This window comes from Enhydra lutris, unplaced genomic scaffold (genome assembly GCF_002288905.1).
Source record: "Enhydra lutris kenyoni isolate GAN:26980312 unplaced genomic scaffold, ASM228890v2 scaffoldscaffold39, whole genome shotgun sequence".
NCBI lineage: Eukaryota > Metazoa > Chordata > Mammalia > Carnivora > Mustelidae > Enhydra > Enhydra lutris.
Genome location: NW_019154123.1, coordinates 28,601,066 through 28,628,360, shown reverse-complemented (window position 1 = coordinate 28,628,360; position 27,295 = coordinate 28,601,066). Strand labels below are relative to the sequence as shown.

The following is a 27,295-nucleotide window of genomic DNA, read 5'->3' as shown; positions in this document are numbered from 1 at the left end:
TTATTCTGAGTAATTTAAAGAAAAAAAACTAGGTTGGATGAACAGATCTAACAAAGTTGAACAGTTTATTATTTTCTCATCATGAAATAGATCATGGCAGCAAAGGATGTTTAAAAACTTCCTATCGCCCAATCTTTGGTGCTACTGATTTGTGAATATTCTAATCAACCTAAATTTGGAGACACAAAGAACCAAAATCTGAAAGGGACTTCTTAAAGTCCTGATTCTAGGAAGACTGAAAATGAGGCTGCATAGTTCCTTGTTTTGTTTTGTTTTGTTTTTTTAATTCAAATGCCCAAATAAAAACAGAAAGAACAATTACTCCCCAAACCAAAAACTCATGGCTAACAATTACACAAAACTAGGTGGTAAAGTATTCCATCAAACACAAAAAATCTATACAAGTATAGACAAAACACCAACAGCTGTAAGTCCTGCAAATCAGCATAAAGAAACAGAAAGCCGCACAGGGGCAGAGGATCAATGGCCAAAAAAAGAAACACACCAGACATTATATGAGTCCTCATACAAGAACACAGCACCACCTATAGTCTTGTCAAAAGAATCAAACTGAATCTGATCAACAGCTCTGGAGCCAGCAGCCAATTTCCAGGAAATAAAGAGGCTAGCTGAATGGCATAAGCACAATCACCAAAACCTCAACTATGAGAAACTAGACAGGTTAGATGACCCAGGTTTCTCAACAGGTGACTCTAAAAAAAAGAAAGGGAAAGAGGGGAAACCTGTAAATTAAGAGACTTAGTGGAAATACATTTCTTCAAATGGGGAAGGTAAGGCTTTACTATCCACGAATGCCCACTTGGGTGAAAAAAGTATAAAGAAACATAAGCAACTGATTAAAAGTCAGGATATGGGTTAGTCTTAGAGGAAAGGAAGAGGCTATGATTGAGACGGGACACACAGCTGCTTCTAGGGTGACTGGTAAAGCTCTATTTCTCTACCTGGGTGGTAGTTATAAGGGTCTTTGCCTTATAATAATATACTAAACTATTTATTTGTGAAGTTTTTCTATACCTATGGTGTATTTTACAATGAAAAGGTTTAAAGAAGGGGGCTGCCTGAGTGGCTCAGTCAGTTCTTCTTCGGCTCAGGTCATGGTCCTGGAATCAAATCCCACATCAGCCTCCTTGTTCAGCAGGGAGCCTGCTTATCCTTCTCCCTCTGCTGCTCCCTCCGCTTGTGCTCTCTTTCTCTCTCTGACAAATAAATAAATTAATTAAATCTTCTAAAAAAGAAAAAACAAGTTAAAAAGGAAAGAAAAAAGAAACCTTCTGTCATCCCTGTCCTTGACTTTGGACCTGCCACTATACCTTTATTTTTATTTTCAACCGCAGAAAAGACTTGCAACTCTCACCTTGGTCACAATACATCAATAAATCAGGGTTATTGACCACAATAAAGGTTTCTCCATCTTTACTATGTGGCCGATGATAGCGGTAGTGCACAGGCAAAAAAGCTTGGAAACAATCAATGCACTGTGAATCCTGTCTGGCATAAATAAGAACTTCGGATTCCTTAGACAAATAATTGGGAGCTTCTATATTAAAGTCTTCGGAAACCATCACTGCCTATCAAAAAGAAAACAAATATTAATCCAAAGAAGAAATGGAGAAGATCAATAAAACCAGAAGAATGCTATACAGATGAACAGAAATGTCAAATTCACTCCCCCTATAAACAATTCCCATTTCATTCCATCCTCGATTTTAAATAGAAAAATAAGATGTGATCTATGTTTAATAAAAGTTTGTTTACTAAAAGTAAACTGAGGAAATTATACTCTGGGGTGTGGAATTTCCCCATAACAAAAATTATGTATTTATAATATCCTTATCAAGCTTTGTTTAGGTGACAAAACAGGTACTAAGAAAAGAGAAATTCTGTGAATACAGCATCATTTAATAAATATGAAAACTATGACAAAAACAGTTAACCCAGTATTGGTTGAAATGATTGGTATCATTCTGGTAATTTCCTGTTCTTCAGAAAAGTAGGTAAGATGGCAGTGAGTAAAATAGAGCACTGTGGTGAGGAAGTCAAAGCAAAGGTCAGTACTCTTCCCATATTAGGTATAAAAAGTTAAAAGGAAAATAGTAAATGATTCTTTAAAAAAATAATATGGTAAAAACCATTTTAAAACAGGTATTCTAGGGGCACCTAGGTGGCTCAGTCAGTTAAGTGTCAGCCTTCAGCCTTCAGTTCGTGATCTCAGGGTCCTGGGATTGAGCCCTGTATTGGGCTCCCGGCTCAGGGAGGCATCTGCTTTTCCCTCTCCCACTGCCCCTCCCCCCTGCTCATGCTTTTGCTCACTCTCTCTCAAATGAAGAAATAGAAAAGATCTTTAAAAAAGAAAAAGGTATTCTATTCCAAAAGTAAAAATGCATATGTGAGAGAAAATAGTCCTAAATTATAATGTAAGTACATATTATATATGTATATCCATCCACACATATTTCTGTATAAACATACATACACACATTCACATTCACATATATTTACACATACATATATACAGACACTGTATAATCTGTGAGTCTGTGTGTATGTGTGTATGTACAGATGTATACACACACAACTTGCCTCTAGATTCTCTATGTGAAGCCCTGACATATCTCCAGGAAAAAAAAACAAAAAACAGAATTAACGTCTTCCCATCATGGCAAACATCCTAATTCTCCTGTTTCAGAGTGACACCAAGTGCTGTATTTTTTCACGTTTTTCCTTCTCTGTTAATCACAGGAATAAAAAAGTTCATTGGCAAAGGGCAAGGAATATAATAATCTTATGAGTCATAATGAACTTTAAAGGTGATTAAATTAAACCACTGTCAATGAGGGCATTGTTCAAGAATCCAGCCGCTGCTTGGATATGCTCAATGACTAAAATGGAGGTTATTACTTTGAGTCATATCATTTTATCTTCCGTTAAAAGGTTATTCCTTTTTTTTTTTTTTAGATTTATTTGAGAGAGAGAATAAGAGTGTGGGAGGGAGGGGCAGAGAGAAGAGGGAGAGAGTCTTAAGCAGAATCAGTGCTGAGTCCAGAGCCCAACACAGGACTCGATCCCACAACCCCGAGGTCATGACCTGAGCCGACAACCAGGAGTCAGACGCTCAACCTACTGTGCCACCCAGGTATCCCCATTCCTTTTTTATAAGTAGAAATCTGATGCTCTGGTCTTTAACATTCGCAACTGTCCTTGCTTACAGTATCTACAATAAATCTGTTCCTTATTTCACTAAGGGTCACTCAAACATCTCCACTAAGTTTTCTCCTCCTCAGAGAAACAGTCATAGTTCTCTTAGGGGGGCCTGGGTAAACAGCAATAATGTATTATCAAAAAACCGAAATGATACACAAAAAATTCATCAAACAAGAGTATATACTTGTTAACAGCCATGGACCTATTCCTTTTCACAATACTCAACTAACACATGTCACAAACCACCAGAGCTAAGTTAAATGAGTTAAGCTATGAAATTGTGCCATGTCTGTAACATTTGCCAGATCTTTCTCTTATGAACTACAGCTCTTTCAAAAACAGGAAAAAATTCTCCCAATTAAGACACAGTAATTGGTGCCTTTGAACAACTTATACAATCTAAAAATATGACTTTATAAAAAAATGAAATGTAGACTACTTTTCTGACACTGGGATGTTAATTCTAACAGCACATTTTTAAAAATGATCTCCCTGGCTAAAGGTTCACCAATTTTACCCATCTCAAAGAACCAGCTTTATTTCGCTGGTTTTCCCTATTGTGTTTCTATTTTCTAATTCATTGATTTCTGCTGTTTTTACTATTCCTATTCTCCTACTTAACTTTGGTTTCACGTGCTCTTCTTTTTATAATTTAGGGAGGCTTGTCTATCACTCATCTGAGATCTTTCTTCTTTCTAAAACAGGCATTTTAGGACTACAGATTTCCCCCTAAATGCAGCTCTAGCAGCACCCTACTATTCTAATATATTGTGTTTTCACTTTTATTCAGTTCAAAATCCCTTATTTCCCTTTTGATTTCTTCTTTGACCCACGGACTACTTAGAAGTATGTTGATTGGCTCCCAAATGTTTGAGCCTTTTCCAGAGAGCTTTCTTTTTTTTTTTTTTTTTTAAGATTTTATTTATTTGAGAGAGATATAAAGACAGCTCGTGCACAAGCGGGCAGAGTGGCCGGCAGAAGGAGAGGGAGAAGCAGGCTCCCAGCTGAGCAGAAAGCCCGACATGGGGCTTGATCCCAGTACCCCAGGATCATAACCTAAGATGAAGGTAGGCACTTAACCAACTGAGCCACCCAGGCACCAAAGATCCTTCCATTCTTAATATCTACTTTAATTCCTCTGTAGTCAAAGAACATACTTTGTGAAACTTGAATTTGTCTAAATATATTGAGACTTGTTTTATGACATAGAATATGCTCTATCTTGATAAGTGTTCCATGTACATCTAAAAAGAATGTATATTCATTCCACTGTTGCTGTGAAGAGTGGTCTATAAATGCCAATTAGGTCAAGTTGACTGTTTTATTCAAATCTTATAAAGCCTTACTAATTTCTTGTATCAATTAGTGAGAAAAGGGTACTGAAACCTTCAGCTATAAGTTATACCTTACAGTTCTACCAGTTTTTCTTCATCCATTTTGAATCTGTGCTATTAGGTACATAAATGTTTATGGTTATTATTTCCTCCTGCTGAGTTGATCCCATTATCAAAATGCCTTCCTTTAGCTCTGGTGATAGTCTTTGTTCTGAAATCCAATTCACCTAAAATTAATATACCCACTTCAGCTTATTTGACCAGTATGAGCACATCACATCTTTTCTTTTCTTTTTTTAAAAGATTTTATTTATTTATTGAATAGAGAGAGAGAGAGAGATATCACAAGTAGGCAGAGCAGCAGGCAGAGAGTGAGCCCGATTGAGCAAAGAGAGAGCCTGTTGAGCAGAGAGCCCGATACGGGTCTTGATCCCAGGACCCTGAAATCATGACCTGAGCCGAAGGCAGAGGCTTAACGCTCTGAACCACCCAGGCACCTCCATATCTTTTCTTTTAAAATTTAAATGTTTTAAAATAAGACATTTCTTGTAAGCAACATACAGTTGGATCTTGCTTTCTTATCCAATCTGATGATCTCTGTCTTTTAATGGGGATATTTAGACATTTATATTTAATGTGACCATTGATATGGTTAAGTTGAAGTGTATCATCTTGTTTTCTATATTTAACATCCATTCTTTGTTCCTTTTCTGTTCTTTCTCTGCTTTTTGGATTGAATATTTTTTATAATTTCATTGTATCTGCTTTGCTGGCATACTAGCTAAAACTCTTCGTGTTTTTCTTAACTTTTACTTATTTTTAGGTAGGCTCTAGGCCCAATGTGGGGCTTGAACTCATGACCCTGAGATCAAAAGTTGCCTTGCTCCACCACCTGAGCCAGCCAGGCACCCCAAAACTCTTTGTTATTTTTATGTTTACTTTAAGGTTTACAGTAAACATCTTTAATGTAGCACAGTCTACCCTTAAGTGGTATTAAACTACTTCACATTTAGTGTAACAACCTTATAAAAGTATGCTTCCATCTTCTCCTTCCCAACTTTGTGATATTTGGTGTCATGAATTTTATTTTTACATATGGTATGAATGTTATATTATTTTTTCAATTATCTGGTAAATAAAAAATTTAAATAAGAGGGAAAAAAGTCTTATGTTTACCCATGTAGTTATCATTTCAAGTGCTCTTCTCTCCCTAGTGTAGATACAGATTTTATCTGGTATTATTTTCCTTCTGCCTGAAAGACCTCCTATAACATTTTTTATAGTGGAGGTCTGTTAGTGATTATTTCTTTTAGATGTCTGAAAAGTATTTCACCTTCACTTTGAAAAATATTATCACTGCATACAGAATTCAAAACTCACAGGTTTCTTTTCTTTCCACACTTTAAGGATGGTGTTGTACTATTTTCTTGTTTGCATTATTATTATTATTATTATTTTAAAGATTTTGTTTATTTATTTGACAGACAGATCACAAGTAGGCAGAGAGGCAGGCAGAGAGAGCGGGGGAAGCAGGCTCCCCTCCGAGCAGAGAGTCCAACTCGGGGCTCGATCCCAGGACTCTGGGATCATGACCTGAGCCAAAGGCAGAGGCTTCAACCCACTGAGCCACCCAGGTGCCCTGCATTATTATTTTTTAAAAAGATTTATTTATTGATTTATTTGACAGACAGATCACAAGTAGGCAGAGAGGCAGGCAGAGAGAGAGAGAGAGGAGGAAGCAGGCTCCCTGCTGAGCAGAGAGCCCAATTCGGGGCTTGATCCCAGAATCCTGGGATCATGACCTGAGCTGAAGGCAGAGGCTTTAGCCCACTGAGCCACCCAGGCGCCCCTTGTTTGCATTATTTTTGACAAGAAACCTGTTACCTTTATCTTTGTTCCCTTATATTTTACGTGTTTTTCTTTCCCTCTTGCCACTTTTAAAATTTTCTCATTCTCTGGCTTAAATCAACAACATAAGAAACAACAGGTGTTGGCAAGGATATAGAGAAAGGGGAACCCTTTTGCACTGTTGATAGGAATGCAAACTGATACAGCCACTCTAGAACACAGTATCAATGTTCTTCAAAAAATTAATGATCCAGCAATAGCACTACTAGGTATTTACCCAAAGAATAAAAAAATATTAATTTAAAGAGATACATGCACCCTGATGTTTATAGCAGCATTTTCTTAGCTAAATTATGGAAACAGCCTAAAAGCCCATCAATGGATGAATGGATAAAGAAGATTCAGGGGTGTCTGGCTGGTTCAGTCAGTAGAACATGTGACTCTTGATCTCAGGGCTGTGGGTTCAAGCCCCACGTTGGCCAGGGAGCCTACTTAAAAATAAAAAGATGTAGTATATATATACAATGGACTATTATTCGGCCATAAAAAAGAATGAAATCTTGCCATTTGCAATGACATGGATGGAGCCAGAGAGTATTAGGCTAAGTGAAGTAAGTCAGGGAAAGACAAAAAGACAAATGCTGTATGATTTCACTCACACATGGAACTTAAGAAAGAAAACAAACGAACAAGGAGAATAAAAAAAAAAAAAAAGAGGGGGTGGCAAACCAAGAAACAGATTCTTTTTTTTTTTTAAAGATTTTATTTATTTATTTGACAGACAGAGATCACAAGTAGGCTGAGAGGCAGGCAGAGAGAGAGAGGAGGAAGCAGGCTCCCCGCTGAGCAAAGCCCAATGCGGGGCTCGATCCCAGGACCCTGGGATTATGACCTGAGCTGAAGGCAGAGGCTTTAACCCACTGAGCCACCCAGGCGCCCCATAAGAAACAGATTCTTAAATAAAGAGAACAAACTGATGGTTACCAGAAGGGAGGTAGGTAGGTGGGGGGTGGGGGTGGGTGGGTGGTGGTGGTGGTGGTGGTGGTGGTGGTGGTGGTGGTGGTGGTGGTGTGTGTGTGTGTGTGTGTGTGTGTGTGTGTGTTTTAAACAGGTGATGGGGATTAAGGAGTGCACTTGTTATGAGGAGAACTGGGTGATATATGGAAGTGTTGAATCACCATTTAGTACACCTGAAGCTAATATTACACTGTATGTTAACTAACTGGAATTTAAATAAAAACTTAAAATTTTTTTCTCATTCTCATTGTTTTTTTTTTTAAAGATTTTATTCATTTGAGAGAGAAAGATAGTGAGTGAGCACAAGGTGAGAGAGGGGCAGAGGGAGAGGGAGAAGTAGACTCCACTGAGCATGGAGCCCAACATGGGGCTTAACCCCAGGACCCCGAGATCATGACCTAAGCCAAAGTCAGACGCTTAACTGACTGAGCCACCCAGGTGCCCCTCATCTCATTGTTTTAAACAATTTGAGTACATGCACCTCGGGATAGTTTCCTTCATGTTTCTGGTACTTGAGCAGCTTAGACATATGGATTTATAGTTTTCACCAAATTTGGAAATTTCTCAGCCATTATTTCTTCAAATTTTTTTCCATCTCCATTTCTCTCTTCTCTCCTTGGGGATTCCAATCACACCTTCCCTACCCCACTCCCCACACTGAGCTTCATTGAGATATAATTGACATATAACATTGTATAGGTCTAAGGCATACAACATCACGATTTGAAATATGTTTATAATGCAAAATGATTGCCACAGTAAGGTTAGTTAACACATCCATCATCACTCATAGTTACCTCTTATATATATGCGTGTGTACAATGAAAACTTTTATTTTATTACTTTTTAAAGTAATCTCTACATCCAGCACGGGGCTCAAACTCATGACCCTGAGATCAAGAGTCGTATGCTCTACTGAGCCAGCAAGGTACCCCTGATGAACACTTTTAAAGTATACTCTTTTAACAATTTTCAAATATATAACACACTATTGTTAACTATAGTCACCATGCTATACACTAGACCCCCTGAATTTACTCATCTTATAACTGGATGTCTATACTCTTTGAACACCTTCACCTGTTTCTCCCACACTCTTGCTCCTGGCCACCATCAATCTACTCTGTTTCTATGATTTCAGGTTTTTTTTAGATTCCACATACAAATGAGATCATACAGTATTTGTCTTTCTCTGACTTATTTCACTTAGCTTGTAGCAAATGGCAGGATTTTCTTCTTTTTTATAGGTGAATAACATTCCATTGTATCCTATTTTTTTTTAAAGATTTTATTTATTTATTTGACAGACAGAGATCACAAGTAGGCAGAGAGGCAGGCAGAGAGAGAGAGGAGGAAGCAGGCTCCCCGCTGAGCAGAGAGCCCGATGTAGGGCTCGATCCCAGGACGCTGGGACCATGACCCGAGCCGACGGCAGAGGCTTTAACCCACTGAGCCACCCAGGCGCCCCTGTATCCTATTTTCATACATATTTTCTTTATCCACTCATCTGTTGATGGACACTTATGTTGTTTCCACAGCTCGTCTACTGTGAACAATGCAAGGAACATGGGGGTGGAGATATCTCTTCAAGATAGTCCAATCACAGGTACAGTAGGCCACCTGAAGTTGTCCCACAACTCACTATTATTCTATTCACTTTTTTTTTTTTAGATTTTACTTATTTATTTGACAGGCAGAGACCACAAGTAGGCAGAGAGGCTGGCAGAGAGAGAGAGAGAGAGAGAGAGAGAGGAGGAAGCAGGCTCCCTGCTGAGCAGAGATCCTGATGTGGGGCTCAATCCCAGGACTCTGGGATCATGACCTGAGCCGAAGGCAGAGGCTTTAACCCACTGAGCTACCCAGGTGCCCCCACTCTATTCACTTTTTATGTTTCTCTCTCTCTCTTTTTTTAAATCTGTTTTAGGTAGTTTCTATTACTATGTCTTCAAATCTATTATTCTTTTCTTTTGCACTGTTTGAAATGCCATTAATTTTATCTAGAATCTTTTCTATCTCATACACTGTAGTCTTAATCTTCACAAGTTTAATGTTCTCCTTTTATATATCTTCCATATCTGTACTTAATTTTTTGAACATATGGAATACAGCTATTGTAACTGTTTTCATAGCCCAATTCGAACATCTGGGTCAGTTCTGGATTGGTTTTGATTGATTCATTTATCTCTTCATTACAGGCCATATTTCTCCCCATCATTGCATCAAATTTTTTATTAGAATCAAGACACTGTGATTTTGATATTGTTGGGTACTGTATTCCTATAAGAATTCTTGAGCTTTGTTTGTATGCAGTAAAGTTACTTATAAACAGTTTGACCTTTCAAGGGTCGTGCTTTTAAGATTTGTTAAACAGGACTGCCAGGATGTTCCTTCTAGGGCTAAATATTCCCCCACTACTGAGTAAAAGTTCTTCTGTTTACTCTACTGAACGCCCAATGAATTATGAGGCTTTTCCTAGCATGGTTGCTGGGAACAAACACTACCACTGGCCCTATGTGAGTGTCTGACATTGTAACCTCTAATTTTTTCATAAGGTCTTTTACCAGAAGCAAGTAGTTTCCTCACAAAAATGCACTAATCAGTACTCGACTATGAACTTGAGGGGAACCTTTTATGGATCTCTGGAGTTGTCTCTGTGCAGCTCTCTCTATACTGCCTTGTCAATTCTGGTGACCTTCGTCTTCCCAGGATTTCACGTTCATTTCCTAAACCCAAGCAGTCCACTAGGCTCTGCTTGGGTTCTTGCTCCCTATGTTACAGCTCGAAAACTCTCCAAGGCAATAAGCTGGGACAGTCATAGAGCTCATCTTATTTATTTTCCATTAATTTCAGACATCACTGCCCTCACTGCTTGGTATTCAATGATCTTTCCCATTATTTCATATATTTTGTCTATTTCTTGGTTATTTCAAGTGGGAGAGTAAATCTGGTCCCTGTCCTCCAACTTGGTGAGGGCATTAAGTCCTATTATTACATATTTTGATTGAGTAAAATTTATGATTTCAAAAACACAGCATTTCCATTTTGACCTACTGAACAGCAGTTTCATATGCTTCAATCTAATATTATGCCTTTTTCAAAGAACGTGAGAGGTTTTAATTAAATATATCAAATAGCCCTACCTAAAAATGAATTGAGATTCATTTGAAGTGCTTTATTCATTATGACTCTGTTTAAGGCTTGTATTTATTTTCAAATTGCTCACAAACCATCACAAACTCCTTACAAAACATTTTATTGCCACCATAACTCATTTAATTTGAACCCATTGTTCTATGTGCTGCAGTCACAAATTTTATCTCATAGAATAGTTAAGATCTCAATCTAAATACATAAGTATCAATCATTCCCTACATATAAATTTCCTTCTATCCAGTTATACTCCTCAATACCACTTCTTGAGACAAAGTTTCTCTACACAAAGGATTGGGCCACAGTCTCAACTCAGCTAGGCAGAAAGAAATAGCATCTCATATATTAGGAAATCAACTTCTAATTATCTATGTGTCACAAATGAGACATCTATTTGAAATGAAAAAGTAAATTCACTTAAAGGGCTTATAATTAGGGATTAGAAAATTGGGAAATAGAAAATTAAGATAAAGAAAAGCTTGTCAATCAATCCAGAGTGGCATCCTTTGCCTGCCCAGTTTTCTAGTTACAATTAATCTGCACATACCCCAATCTCATCCCAAGATGGTGGGTATGTGATCTCTTTTTGGGTACTCCTATGCAAAAAAAATTTCCATTTTCTTAAAATGTTGTAGGCAATTTTACTAAGTAGGTTTAAATATGATTCCAATCCATGTCACAATAAGCCAAGAACCACATTTAAATTTGAAACCTATTATTTAAAATTTTAAAAGCCTCATTCAGAATTCATGACTCAGTGAAGGAAAGGAATGAGGAAAAAAGCAATGAGGTCTTTCTACATGTGTAAATGTACTGAGACTGCCATATAAGTGAACATGTTTATTTAAACTGTAATATGTGTGCAAAAAAACAGAACACAGGAAGAAACTTGGTGAATGGGGGTCAAGATAGGTGGACGCTTATCATTGTACACCTTTTTATATCTCCTATATTTTGAACGATGAGAATATAATCACCTATTCAAAAAATTTGAATAATTAAATAATTACTTGATAAACAAGTAATTAAAATAGGTGAAGAAATTGGCCTAAACCACAATTATAAACTGTCATCATAAATGACTCCAAGTATATCTATTTTGCCTCTTTTATATTCACATATAGATTATAATCTTAAGAATGAAGATGGTGTTTGTCATAATTTCTTAACAGGAATTATCTGAGTTGTTAAAACAGAATTTTGGGTCCAATCTAGATCTACTGAATTAAGCTTTCCGAGGAAGACATAATCTGCACAAAAAGTGGCCCCAAGTGATTCTTACCAAAAGTCAGAGAACCCATTAATTAAGGAATAAAATTCATTTCTGGAAAGAGCAACAACTTTATAATTAGACAACCCTGGATATATCTCTTGGCTCTTCCATTTATCTGTGTGATCCTGGATAATTTACCTGGCCTCTTTGTGCCTCAGTTTCCTTATCTATAAAATGGAGAAATAATACTTCTGGAGTTGTTATAAAGACTGATCTGGGGGGAGGGGGGTATGAAGAGGGTAGTTGGGTTATGGACATTGGGGAGGGTATGTGACATGGTGAGTGCTGTGAAGTGTGTAAGCCTGACGATTCACAGACCTATACCCCCAGGGGCAAATACTACATTATATGTTAATAAAAATAATAAAAAACATAAATCACACACACACAAAAATGGATCTATGCATGGGTTTGGGACATAATCTTTATCTAATGCTTAATTTTACCTTGCTTCCTTAAAAAAAAAAAAAAGAAGATATGTGACATACAGATATCCAATAAATATCAGCTTCCTTTCCTCCCACATCCAAATTATACAGGTGTTGATTTATAGGTCACTCAAACAATACTGTCAAATGCTGCTGAAGCAGTATTTATAATCATTAACCTTCTCAAAGATATATAATTTTCTTAGTTATGAAACTAGGAACAATTCTAACAAAAACCATTCTAACTAGCTCAGTTCAGTTGGCTTATTACTGACAAGCTTGACACATTATCACTCATTTTTTAAATAATACTCCCATCCTACCTAAAAAAAAAAGTTACTTTATACACTTTAACAAAATGAATAAAAAGTACAATGTTGTCTTGTCTATTGTTTTTCCTTAATCAAAATGACAGCATTCCTAAAATAATTTCTCTCAAAAAAAAAAAATCCTCTAATAGTTATACCTCTGTTATGTTTCTCTCTCTTAATGAAGCCAACTCATATGGATCCACAAAAAGTCCCGTCGGGATGTACTGTTTAATTAAGAGTCGGCAGGTCTGTAAGTCCTCAATGCTTTCTCCAAATTTCACTTTTATTAAAAGGTCTCTGTAAGAGAAGCATGTTTAAAATATATCTCTTCATTCAGCTGTTAAATGAGATAGCATAACATTACATTCAAATTAGTGGAAACACTGTATTTCAAACTCAAAATCTATTTTCAAAACATTATAAAGTCAAGTAAGTATTTATTTCATGTCAGAATCACTCAATTAGATCTTTCATAAATTTCTGTCAAGAGCCACAGTTTAGTATTAGTATGAAAGCAGACAACAATCAACAGAAAGAAATAGTCTAAAAATAGGCATACACCTATTTATATGGCAATAAAGGGGCCAACATGATTTGATGGGGAGAAGAGAGTCTTTTCACCAAATGGTACTGAAACAAATACCTATGTAGAAAAAATGAACCTTGGGACGCCTGGGTGGCTCAGTTGGTTGGACGACTGCTTTCGGCTCAGGTCATGATCCCGGAGTCCCGGGATCAAGTCCCACATTGAGCTCCCAGCTCCACAGGGAGTCTGCTTCTCCCTCTGACCTTCTCCTCGATCATGCTCTCTCTCACTGCCTCTCTCTCAAATAAATAAATAAAATCTTTAAAAAAAAAAACTCTTAAAAAAAAAGAAAAAGAAAAAATGAACCTTGACCTCAATCTCATACCATATACAAGTATTAATTTGAAATAGATTATAAACCTAAATGTATAATTATCCCAGCTTTCTGTCTGAAGCACATTTGGGACCAAATGCAAGGAAGGAAATCCAAAGCACAACATGGTGGTTTTGCTTAAATTATAAAACAGAGACAGAAGTTAAGAGAGACTAAAGTGGCTGGAAGTCAAGGTGCTAAATTCCAGAGAGGAGGGAACTATGCAGAAAGAGTTCTATAAATCTGAGTTGGACTCCCCTTGATTTTTTATTGAATAGTAAGAAAAGCAAAAGCAAAGTGTAATTCCAAAAGATGGTGCAAAGAATGACCAGGGAACTGAATATGAGAAATTTGAAAATTTCACAGTTGGGAGAAATTTGCATTCCAACCAAAGTATTGAGATCACAGCTTTTGGTAGAGACACCAATAGGGTAAGGCCTTAGTGGCTAAATTAGCCTTGTAGTAAAGGCCACTTTAACTTTAGACCCATACAAAAAAAGGTTAACATAATCAAGCTGATAAGTAACTTAACTGCTAACAGAAAAAATAAGAAAAACACACTAAAAAATGCTCGTATCTACAACATTCACACTGTTCAGTATCCCATCAAAACTCACTAAACATATGGGGTGCCTGGGTGGCTCAGTCAGTTGGGCGTCCAACTCTTGGTTTTGGCTTGGGTCATGATCTTGGAGTTGTGAGACTGAGCCCTGAGCTGAGTTCCATGCTCAGCACAGAGAATGCTTGGGATCTTTTTTCTCTTCCTCAGCACAAGCACACTCTCTTCCCCTCTCTCTAAAATAAATATATAAGGCACCTGGGTGGGTCAGTCAGTTAAGTGTCTGCCTTCGGCTCAAGTCATGATCCCAGGGTCCTGGGATTGAGCCCTAAATCAGGCTCCCTACTTAGTAGGCAGTCTGCTTCTGCCTCTGCCCCTCCCCTTCACTTGTGAAGGGCTCTTTCTGGCTCTCTCTCTCTCTCTCTCTCTCTCTCAAATAAATAAACTCTTAAAAAAATAGATAAATTAAATCATTTAAAAAAAAAAGTCACTAAAGATGCAAAAAAGTAGGGAAATGTGACCAATAAACAAGAAAGAAATTGTTCAGTAGAAACAGACATAGAAATGACAGAAGTGACAGAATTATCAAAGGATGTTAAAAATCCTCTTATATATGCCCAACACGTTCAAAGGTTTAAAGAAAAATACGAACACTGTGAGAGAAAGAGAAGAGATTTTACATCTATATATATATATTTTTTTTTCAGCATAACAGTATTCATTGTTTTTGCACCACACCCAGTGCTCCATGCAATCCGTGCCCTCTCTAATACCCACCACCTGGTTCCCCCAACCTCCCACCACCCGCCCCTTCAAACCCCTCGGATTGTTTTTCAGAGTCCATAGTCTCTCATGGTTCATATATATTTATATTATATTTATAATTTATAAATTTATAATTTATATTCTATATAAATTTTATATATAGATATTTTATAAAATATTTTATAAAATATTTATAAAATTTTATATAGATATAAACAGACAACAATCAACAGAAAAAATAGTCTAAACATAGATATACACATATTTATATATTTATAAATAAATTATAAATATAATATAAATATATGTATATATTTATAAATTACAAATTTATAAATATAACATAAATATATATTTATATACTTATATTTATGATTTATTTATAAACATAAAAATAAAATTCTATATTTCTATATTATATATATGATTTTATATATGAGATATTTATATATTATATATTATATATATTCTATACACACATATACATACATATATAATATACATATATTTTTATATATAATATTAAATATTATATTAAAATATTATATTAAAATATTATATTAAAATATTATATTAAAATATAATATTAAAATATTTTAAGACATAATGGTTGAAAATTTTCTGAATTTCATGAAATTTCATGAAAACTATAAGTCCATAAATCCAAGATATTCAACAAATCCCAAGCAGGATAAACATAAAGAAAACCACACCAAGGGGCACCTGGGTGGCTTAGTGGGTTAAAGCCTCTGCCTTCGGCTCAGGTCATGATCTCAGGGTCCTGGAATCAAGCCCCGAATCGGGCTCTCTGCTCAGCAGGGAGCCTGCTTCCCCCTCTCTCTCTGCATGCCTCTCTGCCTACTTGTGATCTCTGTCTGTGGAATGAACAAAATCTTGAAGGAAGGAAGGAAGGAAGGAAGGAAGGAAGGAAGGAAGAAAGAAGGAAGGAAGGAAGGAAGGAAGGAAAGAAAGAAAGAAAAAGAAAGAAAGAAAGAAAGAAAGAAAGAAAACCACACCAAGACATATTATCAACCAGTCACTAGAAAAAAAAAAATCTTAAAAGCCATCAGAGGAAAAAGAAGCATTATGGAGAATAACAAAGAACAAACCAGAGGACAATGGGACAAAGTATTTAAAGTATTAAATGAGAAAAGGCTATCAATATAGAATTATATATCCAAAAGGAGAACCCTTCAAAAATAAAGGCAAAAAAAAAAAAAAAAAGCTAAAACAAATATGAACTAAGAGAATTTGTCACTGCAAGAACGGTAAAGGAAATTCTTCAGGCAGAAAGAAAATGGTATCATTTGGAAATAGGGAAAGACAAGAAAGAAGAGCAAATGCTAAATATGTGAGTGAATATAAGAACTTTTTTGCTTATTTTTTAATTGCTTTAAAATTTGGTTGATAGAAAAAATGGAACTCTGTTCATTTCATGGAGGAAACGTCAACTGGTACAGCCTCTAAGGAAAACAGGATGATGAGTCTACAGAAAATTAACATGGATGATGAACACATTATGTTAAGTGAAGTAAGCCAGTGACAAATATTGTATGATTTTGCTTATACGAGGTATCAAGAATAGTCAAATTCACAGAAATAGAAAGTGAAATGGTGGTTACCAGGGGCTGGAGGAAGGGGAGAATCGGGGGCTATTTAATAGGTAAAGTTCCAATCTTGCAAGATGAAAGAGTTCTGTGGACGGATGGTGGTGATGGTAACACAATAATGTGTATGTCCTAGGGATACCTGGGTGGCTCAGTTGGTTAGGCGGCTGCCTTCAGCTCAGGTCATGATCCCAGCATCCCGGGATCAAGTCCCACATCGGGCTCCTTGCTCAGCGGGAAGCCTGCTTCTCCCTCTGCCTCTGCCTGCCACTCTGTCTGCCTGTGCTCACTCTCTCTGACAAAAAAAAAAAAAAATAATAATATGTATGTCCTAAATGACACCCAAGTGTACAATTAAAAATGGTTAAGATGGGGGATGCATGACTGGCTCAGTCAGTAGAGCATGTAACTCCTTTTTTTTTTTTAAAGATTTTATTTATTTATTTGAAGACAGAGATCACAAGTAGGCAGAGAGGCAGGCAGAGAGAGAAGGAAGCAGGCTCCCTGCTGAGCAGAGAGCCCAATGCGGGGATTGATCCCAGGACCCTGAGATCATGACCTGAGCTGAAGGCAGCGGCTTTAACCCACTGAGCCACCCAGGTAGAGCATGTAACTCTTAATCTCAGGGTCACGAGTTCCCATGTTGAGTGTAAAGCCTATTTAAATTAAAAAAATTTTTTAAGTGATGTAAGTTTTATGTGATGGGTGCTCTACCGCAATTAAATTAGTAATGAAGAAATATATGACTATTCAAAACAAAAATAACAGTAGTGGGGATTATTAGTAAAACATAAAGCTGATACATATATGGCAACAAAAGCATAAAAGGGAGGAGAAAAAAGTAAAGTATTCTAAGATTTATACATTATTCATAGTATGGAATATATTGGAAGGTAGACTATGATAAGTTAAAATTGCACACTGTAAACCCTGAAGCAACCAATTAAAAAAAGAGAAGTATCGTTAATAAGCCAAAATGGAGATAAAGTGGAATGCTTAAAGAATACTCAATGTATCTAAAATAAGGCAGGAAAAGAGAGAAAAGATTAGGTAGGACAAATAGAAAAGCAAACAGAGGAGTGTCTAGTTGTCTCAGTCGGTTGAGCCGACTCCTGATTTTGGCTCAGGTCATGATCTCCGGGTTGTAGGATCAAGCCCCAAGTCAGGCTCCATGCTGGGTGAGGGGCCTGCTTGAGACCCTCTCTCTCTCTCCTTCTACCCCTTCTCCTCCTCTCTCACACTCTCTAAAAAAGAAAAAGAAAAAAAAAAAAAAAGAAAAGCAAATAGAAAAAAAGGGGCAAGATGGGTAGATTTAAACCAAACCAACCAAATCAATATTGATATTAAAAGTAAATGGTCTAATCACTCTAATTAGAATGTAGAGATTGACAGACTGGTTAAATAGAAACAATTATATGCTGTGTACAAGATACACATTAATAATAAAAATATGGAGTGGGCACATTAATATAAAAAATGCAAAAAAAATGCAAACCAGAACAAGGAATACTGTCAGGGATAAAAAAGGACATTACACCAAGATAAAAGGATCAATTCATCAAGAAGATATAACAATCCTAAATGTGCTGTATGCACCTAAAAACATTGCTTCAAAATATTCATGTATTTTACTTCACAGCAAAAATTGGGAGAACTTCAAGGATAAACAGATAAATCTGCAATTATAGCCAGAGATTTTAATACCCCTCTCTCAACAATGAACAGACTAAGTACAAATGCAGGAGGGATATAGAAGGCATGAACAACTTTCAATCAAGTTTATCTAACTGATATATATAAATGTTCTACCAAACAAAAGCACATTACACAGGCCATATATATAACAATATGCTGGACAACAAAATAAGTCTCCAGAAGTATCAAAAGACTGAAATTATATTGCGTATTGTCTCTAAACACAAGGAATTAAGTTAGAAAGCAAAAGGAGGAGGAGACACAGCCTTCACCAAAGCCACAGCCTGAGGCTGAGTCTCCTCCTTTTGCTATGCCTGGGATCTGCTGCCAGGTAGCTTTGACTTCACGGCTGCTTGTGTCATCTCAGGTTTCTTAACTCCAGGAAAAAAAAAAAAAGGATACCTCACAACCTGAAAATTCATTTAGGAGATTGAAATTAGGGACTTCTTTCAAATCTGGACATGGCTAACTGAGAAGCAACAAGACCCAACAGGCCAAATATTATAAATAAAATACACCAGTTGAAACTAGTACTTCTGGGAGAGTCTGCCGTTGGCTAACGAAGCCTAGTTCTTTGTTTCATGAATTTCAAGACAGTGCCATTGTGGCTGCTTTTTTTTTTTTTTTAAAGATTTTATTTATTTATTTGACAGAGGGAGAGAGAGATCACAAGCAGGCAGAGAAGCAGGCAGAGAGAGAGGGGGAAGCAGGTTCCCTGCCGAGCAGAGAACCTGACGTGGGGCTCGATCCCAGGACCCTGGGATCATGACCTGAGCTGAAGGCAGAGGCTTAACCCACTGAGCCACCCATGCGCCCCGTTGTTGCTGCTTTTTAACCCAAGCCTTCTACCATGATAATGTAACAATACGAGATACAGTGGTCAAGAATGATACTACAGCCTAGCACCAATGTACTACAGAGGAGCACAGGAAGCCATAGTTGAATATGAGAGCTCCAACGAGGAGTCCCTTGCAAGAGCAAAACACTGGGTTAAAAAACCTCAAAGGAGGGCGCCTGGGTGGCTCAGTGGTTTAAGCCTCTGCCATCGGCTCAGGTCATGATCTCAGGATCCTGGGATGGAGCCCCACATCGGGCTCTCTGCTCAGCGGGGAGCCTGCTTTCCCCTCTGTCTCTACCTGCCTCTCTGCCTACTTGTGATCTCTGTCTGTCAAATAAATAAATAAAATCTTAAAAAAAAAACAAAAAACCCTCAAAGGAAAGCAAGTCCTAACACTGTCATAGCTTTCCCAGGAAATAAAGCTGACCTAGAATAAAAGGGCTATAGATTCACAGGAAGCACAGCCCTATGAAGATGACAAGTTTATTATTCATGGAGACATCAGCTAAAACCTCAATGAATGTGAATGAAATATTTACAGTTATAGCTAAAAAGCTGCCAAATAATGAACCACAGAATCTAGGAGCAAATTCTGCCTGAGAAGAGTAGCAGAACTTACTGAACCCACACAGCCAACCAGGGGACAGTGTAATTAAACCTCCAATTTGAGCTAGCTGGACTATTCTTCTGCTTCCTAAATGTAAATACCAGTGAAACTGATGCACCTAACCAGTCCAGTCCAGTATAACTTCCAAAAAGAGGCTTATGATGGTCTCTTTTTCTAAAAAAAAGATTTTATCTATTAATTTGAGAGACAAAGACAGAGAATGAGTGGGGGTGAGGGGGACGCAAAAGGACGAAGCCACCCAGGGACCCAGAGTCAAGTTTCTTGCTTTCTTTCTTTTTTAAAATTTTATTTATTTATTTGACACAGAGACACAGCAAGAGAGGGAACACAAGCAGGGGGAGTGGGAGAGGGAGAAGCAGGCCTCCCGCCGAGAATGGAGCCCAGTGTGGGGCTTGATCCCAGGACTCTGGGATCATGACCCAAGCCGAAGGCCGCTACCTAACGACTGAGCCACCCAGGTGTCCCAGAGTCAAGTTTCTAATACAGAGTTATTTTAAATGTTTCAAACTTAATTTTTAATAACATGTATGTGTCCCTCTGCCTGTTTCAGCAATACAAGAAAATGAGAGCTGTGTGTCTACTTGCTTTACTGAAAGGTTAGGGGAAATCACTTCTCATCACCAGAGATCTAACTGGACCACCAGTTAATCAGACAGTTCTATGAAAAAGTCTACGAAAAAAACTTTGAACTTACTGATTTAGACTTTGCAAAAAGATTCTTTTTTAAAAAGGAGGTTCTATGATACCAGGGTCCTGGGATCAAGCCTCACATCGGGCTCTCTGCTCGGCAGGGAGCCTGCCTCTTCCTCCTCTCTCTCTCTGCCTGCCTCTCTGCCTACTTGTGCTCTGTCAAATAAATGAAAATCTTTAAAAAAAAAAAAATTAAAAAGGAGGTTCTAAAGATGCTTATAGTTTGCTACAGTAACTCAGACAAACAGTAATTTCTCCTAGTATCTACCTTTAAAGCATATATTCCACATCTTAAGAAATTAACAGGGTCAGCTGGCTGGCTCAGTCCACGGAACATGCAACTCTTGATCTTGAACCCCACAGCAGATGTAAAGAATACTTAGAAACACAATCTTAAGGGACACCTGGGTGGCTCAGTTGATTAAGCAGCTGCCTTGGGGCTCAGGTCATGATCTCAGGGTCCTGGGATTGAGCCCCACATGGGGTTCTCTGTTCAGCAGGGAGCCTGCTTCTCTCTCTCCTCTCTGCTTCTCCCTCTCCTCCCTGCTTGTGCTCTCTTCCACTCGCTCTTAAATAAAATCTTCAAAAAAATAAAAATAAAATATAAAATCATAAAACAAAACAAATTAACCACAAGAAAACTGTCCCAATGGCTGTCTGGGTGGCTCAGTCGATTAAGCATCTGCCTTTGGCTCAGGTCATAATCCTGGGGTCCTAGAAGCGAGTCCCACATTGGACTCCTCCTTCAGCGGGGGGCCCACTTCTCCCTCGGCCTGCTGCTGCCCCTGCTTATGCGCTCACACTCGCTCTTTCTGACAAATTAATTAATTAATTAATTAATCTTTTTAAAAAAAGAAAGAGAGCCCCATATCTTCAAGCTAAAGAATGAATATCAGTGGCATCTAAACTATAACTAGTCTTGTTATTTTAAAAATAGCCTTTAAAGTAAGGGTGCCTGGGTGGCTATTAGTTAGGCATCTGCCTTTGGCTCAGGTTATGATCCCAGAGTCCTGGGATGGAGTCTCGTGTGGGGCTCCTTGCTCCGCCTGGAGTCTGCTTCTCCCTCTACCCCTCTTAACACTCATTCTTTCAATCTTTCTCTCTCTCTCTCTCTAATAAATAAATAAATAAAATCTTTTTAAGAAATAAATAAAATAAAATAAAGACTTAAAAAAAATCAAATGTGGGGCGCCCAGGTGGCTCAGTGGGTTAAAGCCTCTGCCTTTGGCTCAGGTCATGATCCCAGGGTCCTGGGATTGAGCCCCACATCAGACCCCCTGCACAGCAGGGAGCCTGCTTCCTCCTCTCTCTCTGCCTGCCTCTCTGCCTACTTGTGATCTTTGTCTGTCAAATAAATAAATAAAATCTTTTAAAAAAAAATCAAATGTAACCATAGCTAGCTTTAGGAATATGAAACTGATAAATGCATCTTTGTGGGGGAGGGGCAGAGGAAGAGGAAAAGGGAGAATATCAAACAGGCCCACACCCAGCATGAGCTTGATGTGGGACTTGACCCCACAACCCTGAGAACATGACTGAGCCGAAATCAAGAGTCGGACCTTTAACAGACTAAGCCACCCAGGCACCCCATGATAAATGCATCTTAATGAATAGCAACTCCTGCAAACATGTGAGCTCTGCAATAAAAATGAAGCAAACCAGATGTGACTCTGTTTACTTACTGATTTTGATTTTGTTTAGGGGCTAAAAAGGGGCTTTTGTTTCCTTTGGACACAATAAAGTCAATGCACTAACAATATATACATTTAAACTTATTTTAAATTCAATCTTCAACTGTATTGTAAGTAGGGTACTACACTGAAGCTTCCATGTATGTTTACTACTTTTCTGTAATACTAAGAGTTGTTTAAAAGTATATGAACTGTACAGTTACTAAAACAGCTTATTATTTCCTCTCTCCTCCTTTGAAAGGAAGGCTTCAGTTATTCCTATATGGCCAGAACCACCATAAACAGGATACCTGTAATCTGTCACATGAATGTTGCAATATATTGGTAATCTTGCAGCCTTGTTTTCCCAAATTCATTTTAAATCTTTTTTTTTTTTAAGATTTTATTTATTTGACAGAGAGAGATCACAAGTAGACGGAGAGGCAGGCAGAGAGAGAGAGAGAGGGAAGCAGGCTCCCCGCTGAGCAGAGAGCCCGATGCGGGACTCGATCCCAGGACCCCGAGATCATGACCCGAGCCGAAGGCAGAGGCTTAACCCACTGAGCCACCCAGGCGCCCGCCAAATTCATTTTATTTTGATCCGTTTGATATATTGCACTAATTGTTTTAGGTATTTCCACTATGTGTCAGAAATGATTTCATCTATTAAAGTGCTGAACAGTTAGCAGAATTTATACATCTACAGTAATTCAGAATTAGTAAGGAAAACAGTTCACCAGTATTTAGTTTTATATTGAGATGCCCAGGGTGGAATAAAATAGTACAAAAAGAAAAAAAAAAAGGGCAGTAAAAAATTTCTGGAAAATCTCCCAAAACCTTAAAATCAAACAATGTATGTCTAAATAACTGATGTGTCAAAGAAGAAATCAAAAAGGAAATTAAAAATATACTGAACTAGATGGAAATGAAAATAAATGTCAACATTTATAGAATAGACCTACAGCCCTGTACAGAAAGAAACTTATTGACATAAAAGCAAAGACACTTATATTAGGGGAAAAAGATCTAAAATCAACGACCTAAGATGCCATCTTAAAAAGCTAAGAAGGAAGAAGAAATTAAAATCAAAGCAAAAGGAAAGAAATAATAAAGAACAGAAATCAATGAAACAGAAAGTAGACAAACAACGAAACGTCTTCTTTCCAAAGGTCAGTAACATTGATGAATCCTTGTACTGATCATGAAAGAGAAAAAGCACAGACTATCCATACTAGGAATAAAAGAGTTGGGGGGTGTTGTATGGGTGGCTTGGTTAGTTAAGTGACTGACTCTTAATCTCAGCTCAGGTCTTGATCTCAGGATCATGAGTTCAAGTCCTATGTTGGACTCCATGCTGGGTATGGAGCCTACTTAAAAAAAAATTGGGGAGGGGTGCCTGGGTTCAGTCAGGCATCTGCGTTTGGATCAAGTCATGATCTCAGTGTCCTGGGATCGAGCCTCGCACCTGGCTCCCTGCTTAGCAAGGAGTCTGCTTCTCCCTCTCCCTCTCTCCAACATCTCCCCCACTCTGCCACTCATGTGGTCTCTCTCTCTCTCTCTCAAGTAAATAAAATCTTTAAAAACCGAAAAATTTTTAAATAAAATAAAAAATTATTTTTAAAAAAGGAATAAAAGAAGGAACATTACTATACAACCTCTACCTATGAAGAGCACAATAAGGGAATATTTGAGTAATTTTATTCCAATTATCCCAATAAATTAAACAACTTAAATAAAATAGCTAAATTCTTAGAAAGAAAAAAATGACCAAAACTGACAAAAGAAAAAATAGAGTATCTGAATAGCTCTGTATCTTCAATTTGTAATTTAAAAAAACTTAAAGCCTTCCATATAAAAAACCTCAGGCCTTTTTATTGTTGAATTCTATTGCATATTTTAAAAAATAATATCAGTGCTACACCATCAGAAAATAGAGAAGGAAGTATTTCCCAATCTTTTTACAAGGCTAGAATTGGCCTGACACCAAAACCCAAGTGAGGCATCACAACAAAAGAGAAGTACAGACCAATATCCCTCATGAACTGAGAAGTAAAAATCCTTAACAAGATACTAACAAATTAAACCCAGTAATATTTCAAAAAGATAATGCATCATGACCAAGTGATAGGTTTACTGGAATTATCAACATATGTATTGTACCATACTGACAAAATAAAGTAAAAAAATCATGATTCTCTTAGAGTAGATGCAGAAAAAGCTTTTGACAAGATTTGGGGCACCTGGGCGGGGGGGCTCACGTGGTTGGGCGTCTGCCTTCAGCTTAGGTCACGATCCCAAAGTCCTGGGATTGAGCCCCGCATCAGGCTCCCTGCTTCTCCCTCTCCCTCTGCCTACTACTCCCCCTGCTTGTGCTCTCTCTCTCTCTCTCTATGACAAATACAAAAAAATCTTTTAAAAATTTTTAATTAAATAAAATAAAAATGGGCAAGATTTAAGCAGATGCTGCACAAAGGAAGATAAACCAGTCCCCAAAAAGCACATGGAAAGATGCTCAACACCATTAGTCATCGGGGAAATAACCCATTAAAACCACAATGAGTTACCACTACACACCCACCAGAATCTCTAAAATTAAAAAGACTGACAATACCAAGTGTTGGTAATGATGTGGCAGGGACAGAATTCTCATACACTGCTTGTAGGAATGTAAAACAGTACAACCGCTTTGGAAAACAGTTTGGTGGTTTCTTAAATTCAACATATACCTACCATATATCCAGGAACCCAAGAGAAATGAAAACATGTTCACACAAAGTCTTGTATACAGATGTTAATTATAGTTTTATTTATCTTAGCCCAAAATTAGAAATGGCCCCAATGCCATAAAAATGTGAAAGGCTAAACAAATTTTAGTACTCAGCAACAAAAAGGAACAAACTACTGCCATGCACAATATGGATAAATGTCACTGATATAATGCAGTGAAAGAACCCAGATATCAAAAAGACCACTTGGTTTCATTTACATAAAATTCTAGAAAATCTATATAGTGAAAGAAAATAGATCACTGGTTGGCTGAGTCTGGGTATAGGTGAGATAGAATAATTCCAAATAGCACCACATGGGTATTTTTGGAGATGATGAAAATACTCTATATTTTGACTGGGGTGGTGGTTAATGGATATACAGAATTGTCAAAACTCAATGAAATTGATTAAAAAGTCACTATGAGGGCACCTGGGTGGATCAAGACCAACTCTTGGTTTCAGCTCAAGTCATGATCTCATAGTCATCAGGCCCCACACTCAGCACAGAGTCTGCTTGAAATTCTTTCCCCCTCTCCCATACCCCTCCCCACCAAAATAAATAAATAAATATTCTTAAAAATCACTATGAAATAGTACTATAATAATTCCTCTTTTACCTGTAAGAAATTAAAGCACGGGTTAAAACACCCGTGTTACCGTTTTTATAGAAAAATTATTACCTCTAACGCAAAAAGTATGGGGAAATGCTTTGAGACTTTATATAAATGTATGATATTAGGTTTTGGTTCTCAGATAATCAATAAATTTTTATGGACTCATTGCTCCAAGAACACAGCAGCAACTTCAAGAATTGAATATTAAGGGGCACCTGGGTGGCTCAGTGGGTTAAGCCGCTGCCTTCGGCTCAGGTCATGATCTCAGGATCCTGGGATCGAGCCCCGCATCGGGCTCTCTGCTCAGCAGGGAGCCTGCTTCCTCCTCTCTCTCTGTCTGCCTCTCTGCCTGCTTGTGATCTCTCTCTGTCAGATAAATAAATAAAATCTTTAAAAAAAAAAAAAAAAAAGAATTGAATATTAAGGGACGCCTGGGTGGCTCAGTTGGTTGGACGATCGTTTTCGGCTCAGGTCATGATCCCGGAGTGCCGGGATCGAGTCCCGCATCGGGCTCCCAGCTCCACGGGGAGTCTGCTTCTCCCTCTGACCTTCTCCTCGCTCATGCTCTCTCTCACTGCCTCTCTCTCAAATAAATAAATAAAATATATTAAAAAAAAAAGAGAAGTTTCCTTTAAAAAAAAAAAAGAATTGAATATTAAGAGCAGCTATACAGAAAAAGAATTGTTTTGATTTTTTTTGCTTATATTCTTCCAAATAGGTAATTTTACATATAGAATTTTATTTTCCTAATAATTTATATTCATTGAAAGAATTCTGAATAATATTTACAGTATTGTTATATTCTATTTTTATCCAAATATATCATTTCTAGTGATGTAAAAGCTAAGGGCAGAATACGCAAATCAATTAAATCTAAAAGGATTTAAATTAAATTAAATCCAAAAGGATTTGAAGAAACAAATATTTTTCCTTCTCAAATACTTTCCTGCCTCAAAGAAAGAAAGAAAGAAAGAAAGAAAACCACAGCACTCAGAAACTAACTTATCCAAGAGCCAGGATTCAAACCCCAATAGTTTTACTCTAATGCCCACATTCTTAGACACTATATCACTCTGCCTCTATAAAAGTAGGATATACCTATAATCTCTTTTCTTCCAGATAATGTATATCTATTCATGAACATTTACTATTTTATAATTAGAAAAAATATATATACTTAAAAAGACAGAGACTATTCAGGACCTCTCTCCAAGATGACATTCAATCTACTAATCGGAACATGTTGGATAACTTTGTTGATCTTTATGAAGTCATTCAACTGTTTTAGCTTTCAGTTCACATTCTTTATCTTGTTCACAAATACAACATGTAAAACTGCATCAAGTCTTGCAGAAAGTAAGATATACTGTATCTACAGCATTTCTTTGATCTACCTAATGGATCTGTACGAAGGACATAAATTTGTCATAAATTCATGCTAGTTCCCAGAGACTACCACTTCCTCTTTTGTGTTCATACACTATCCTTTTAACAATCTGGGCTAGACCAGAAGCTACAGCAACCAACTCGCAGATTATCCAAAGATTACAAACAGAAGTTCAGCAATCACTTAAGTAAATTCTTCTACTGTGCTAAACTATAGATTATCACAGAAGGGAGAACCTAAACTCAATTAAAATTCTAAGGTCCTTTTATATAATTCCCTTATGTATTCTGCACTTCAGTTTCCTCCTACCAGTATTTGCTTGGCCTTCTCCAGAGTGGAAGTAATTCTTCTTGACCAAGAAGACAGAAATAAGAGAAGGTAACTAATTCTACTTTCTACAATCTGTTCATGTTTCCTTCTCTACCCAGCAGCAAGATTACACCTGCTCTAAACATAATGGAAGAGCCTTTCACTGGCATTTTCTGAAGGTCTCCAGTAACTCTGAGATTTCTAGTTTCTGAGTTTATTCTTGTGGGTTCTGTCACTCTTCATCCTTGGTTTTATATCCTGGTTTTTACCTTCAGTACTTCTA

The 27,295-nt window shown here is 37.3% G+C and overlaps 1 protein-coding gene and 1 pseudogene across 1 annotated transcript in view; one reads left to right on the top strand and one right to left on the bottom strand.

The window, feature by feature from the left end:
• LOC111155033 (phosphatidylinositol glycan anchor biosynthesis class X) overlaps window positions 1-27,295 on the bottom strand; it is a gene marked incomplete at its 5' end in the record, with an annotated part of 37,906 nt that overhangs the window by 4,544 nt on the left and 6,067 nt on the right. Inside the window, 2 exons of the mRNA XM_022515047.1 lie at window positions 1,376-1,589; window positions 12,739-12,880. Coding sequence (XP_022370755.1) covers window positions 1,376-1,589; window positions 12,739-12,880 — 356 coding nt within the window. The remainder of the gene's footprint in view (window positions 1-1,375; window positions 1,590-12,738; window positions 12,881-27,295) is intronic.
• LOC111154951 lies at window positions 18,570-19,602 on the top strand (annotated as a pseudogene).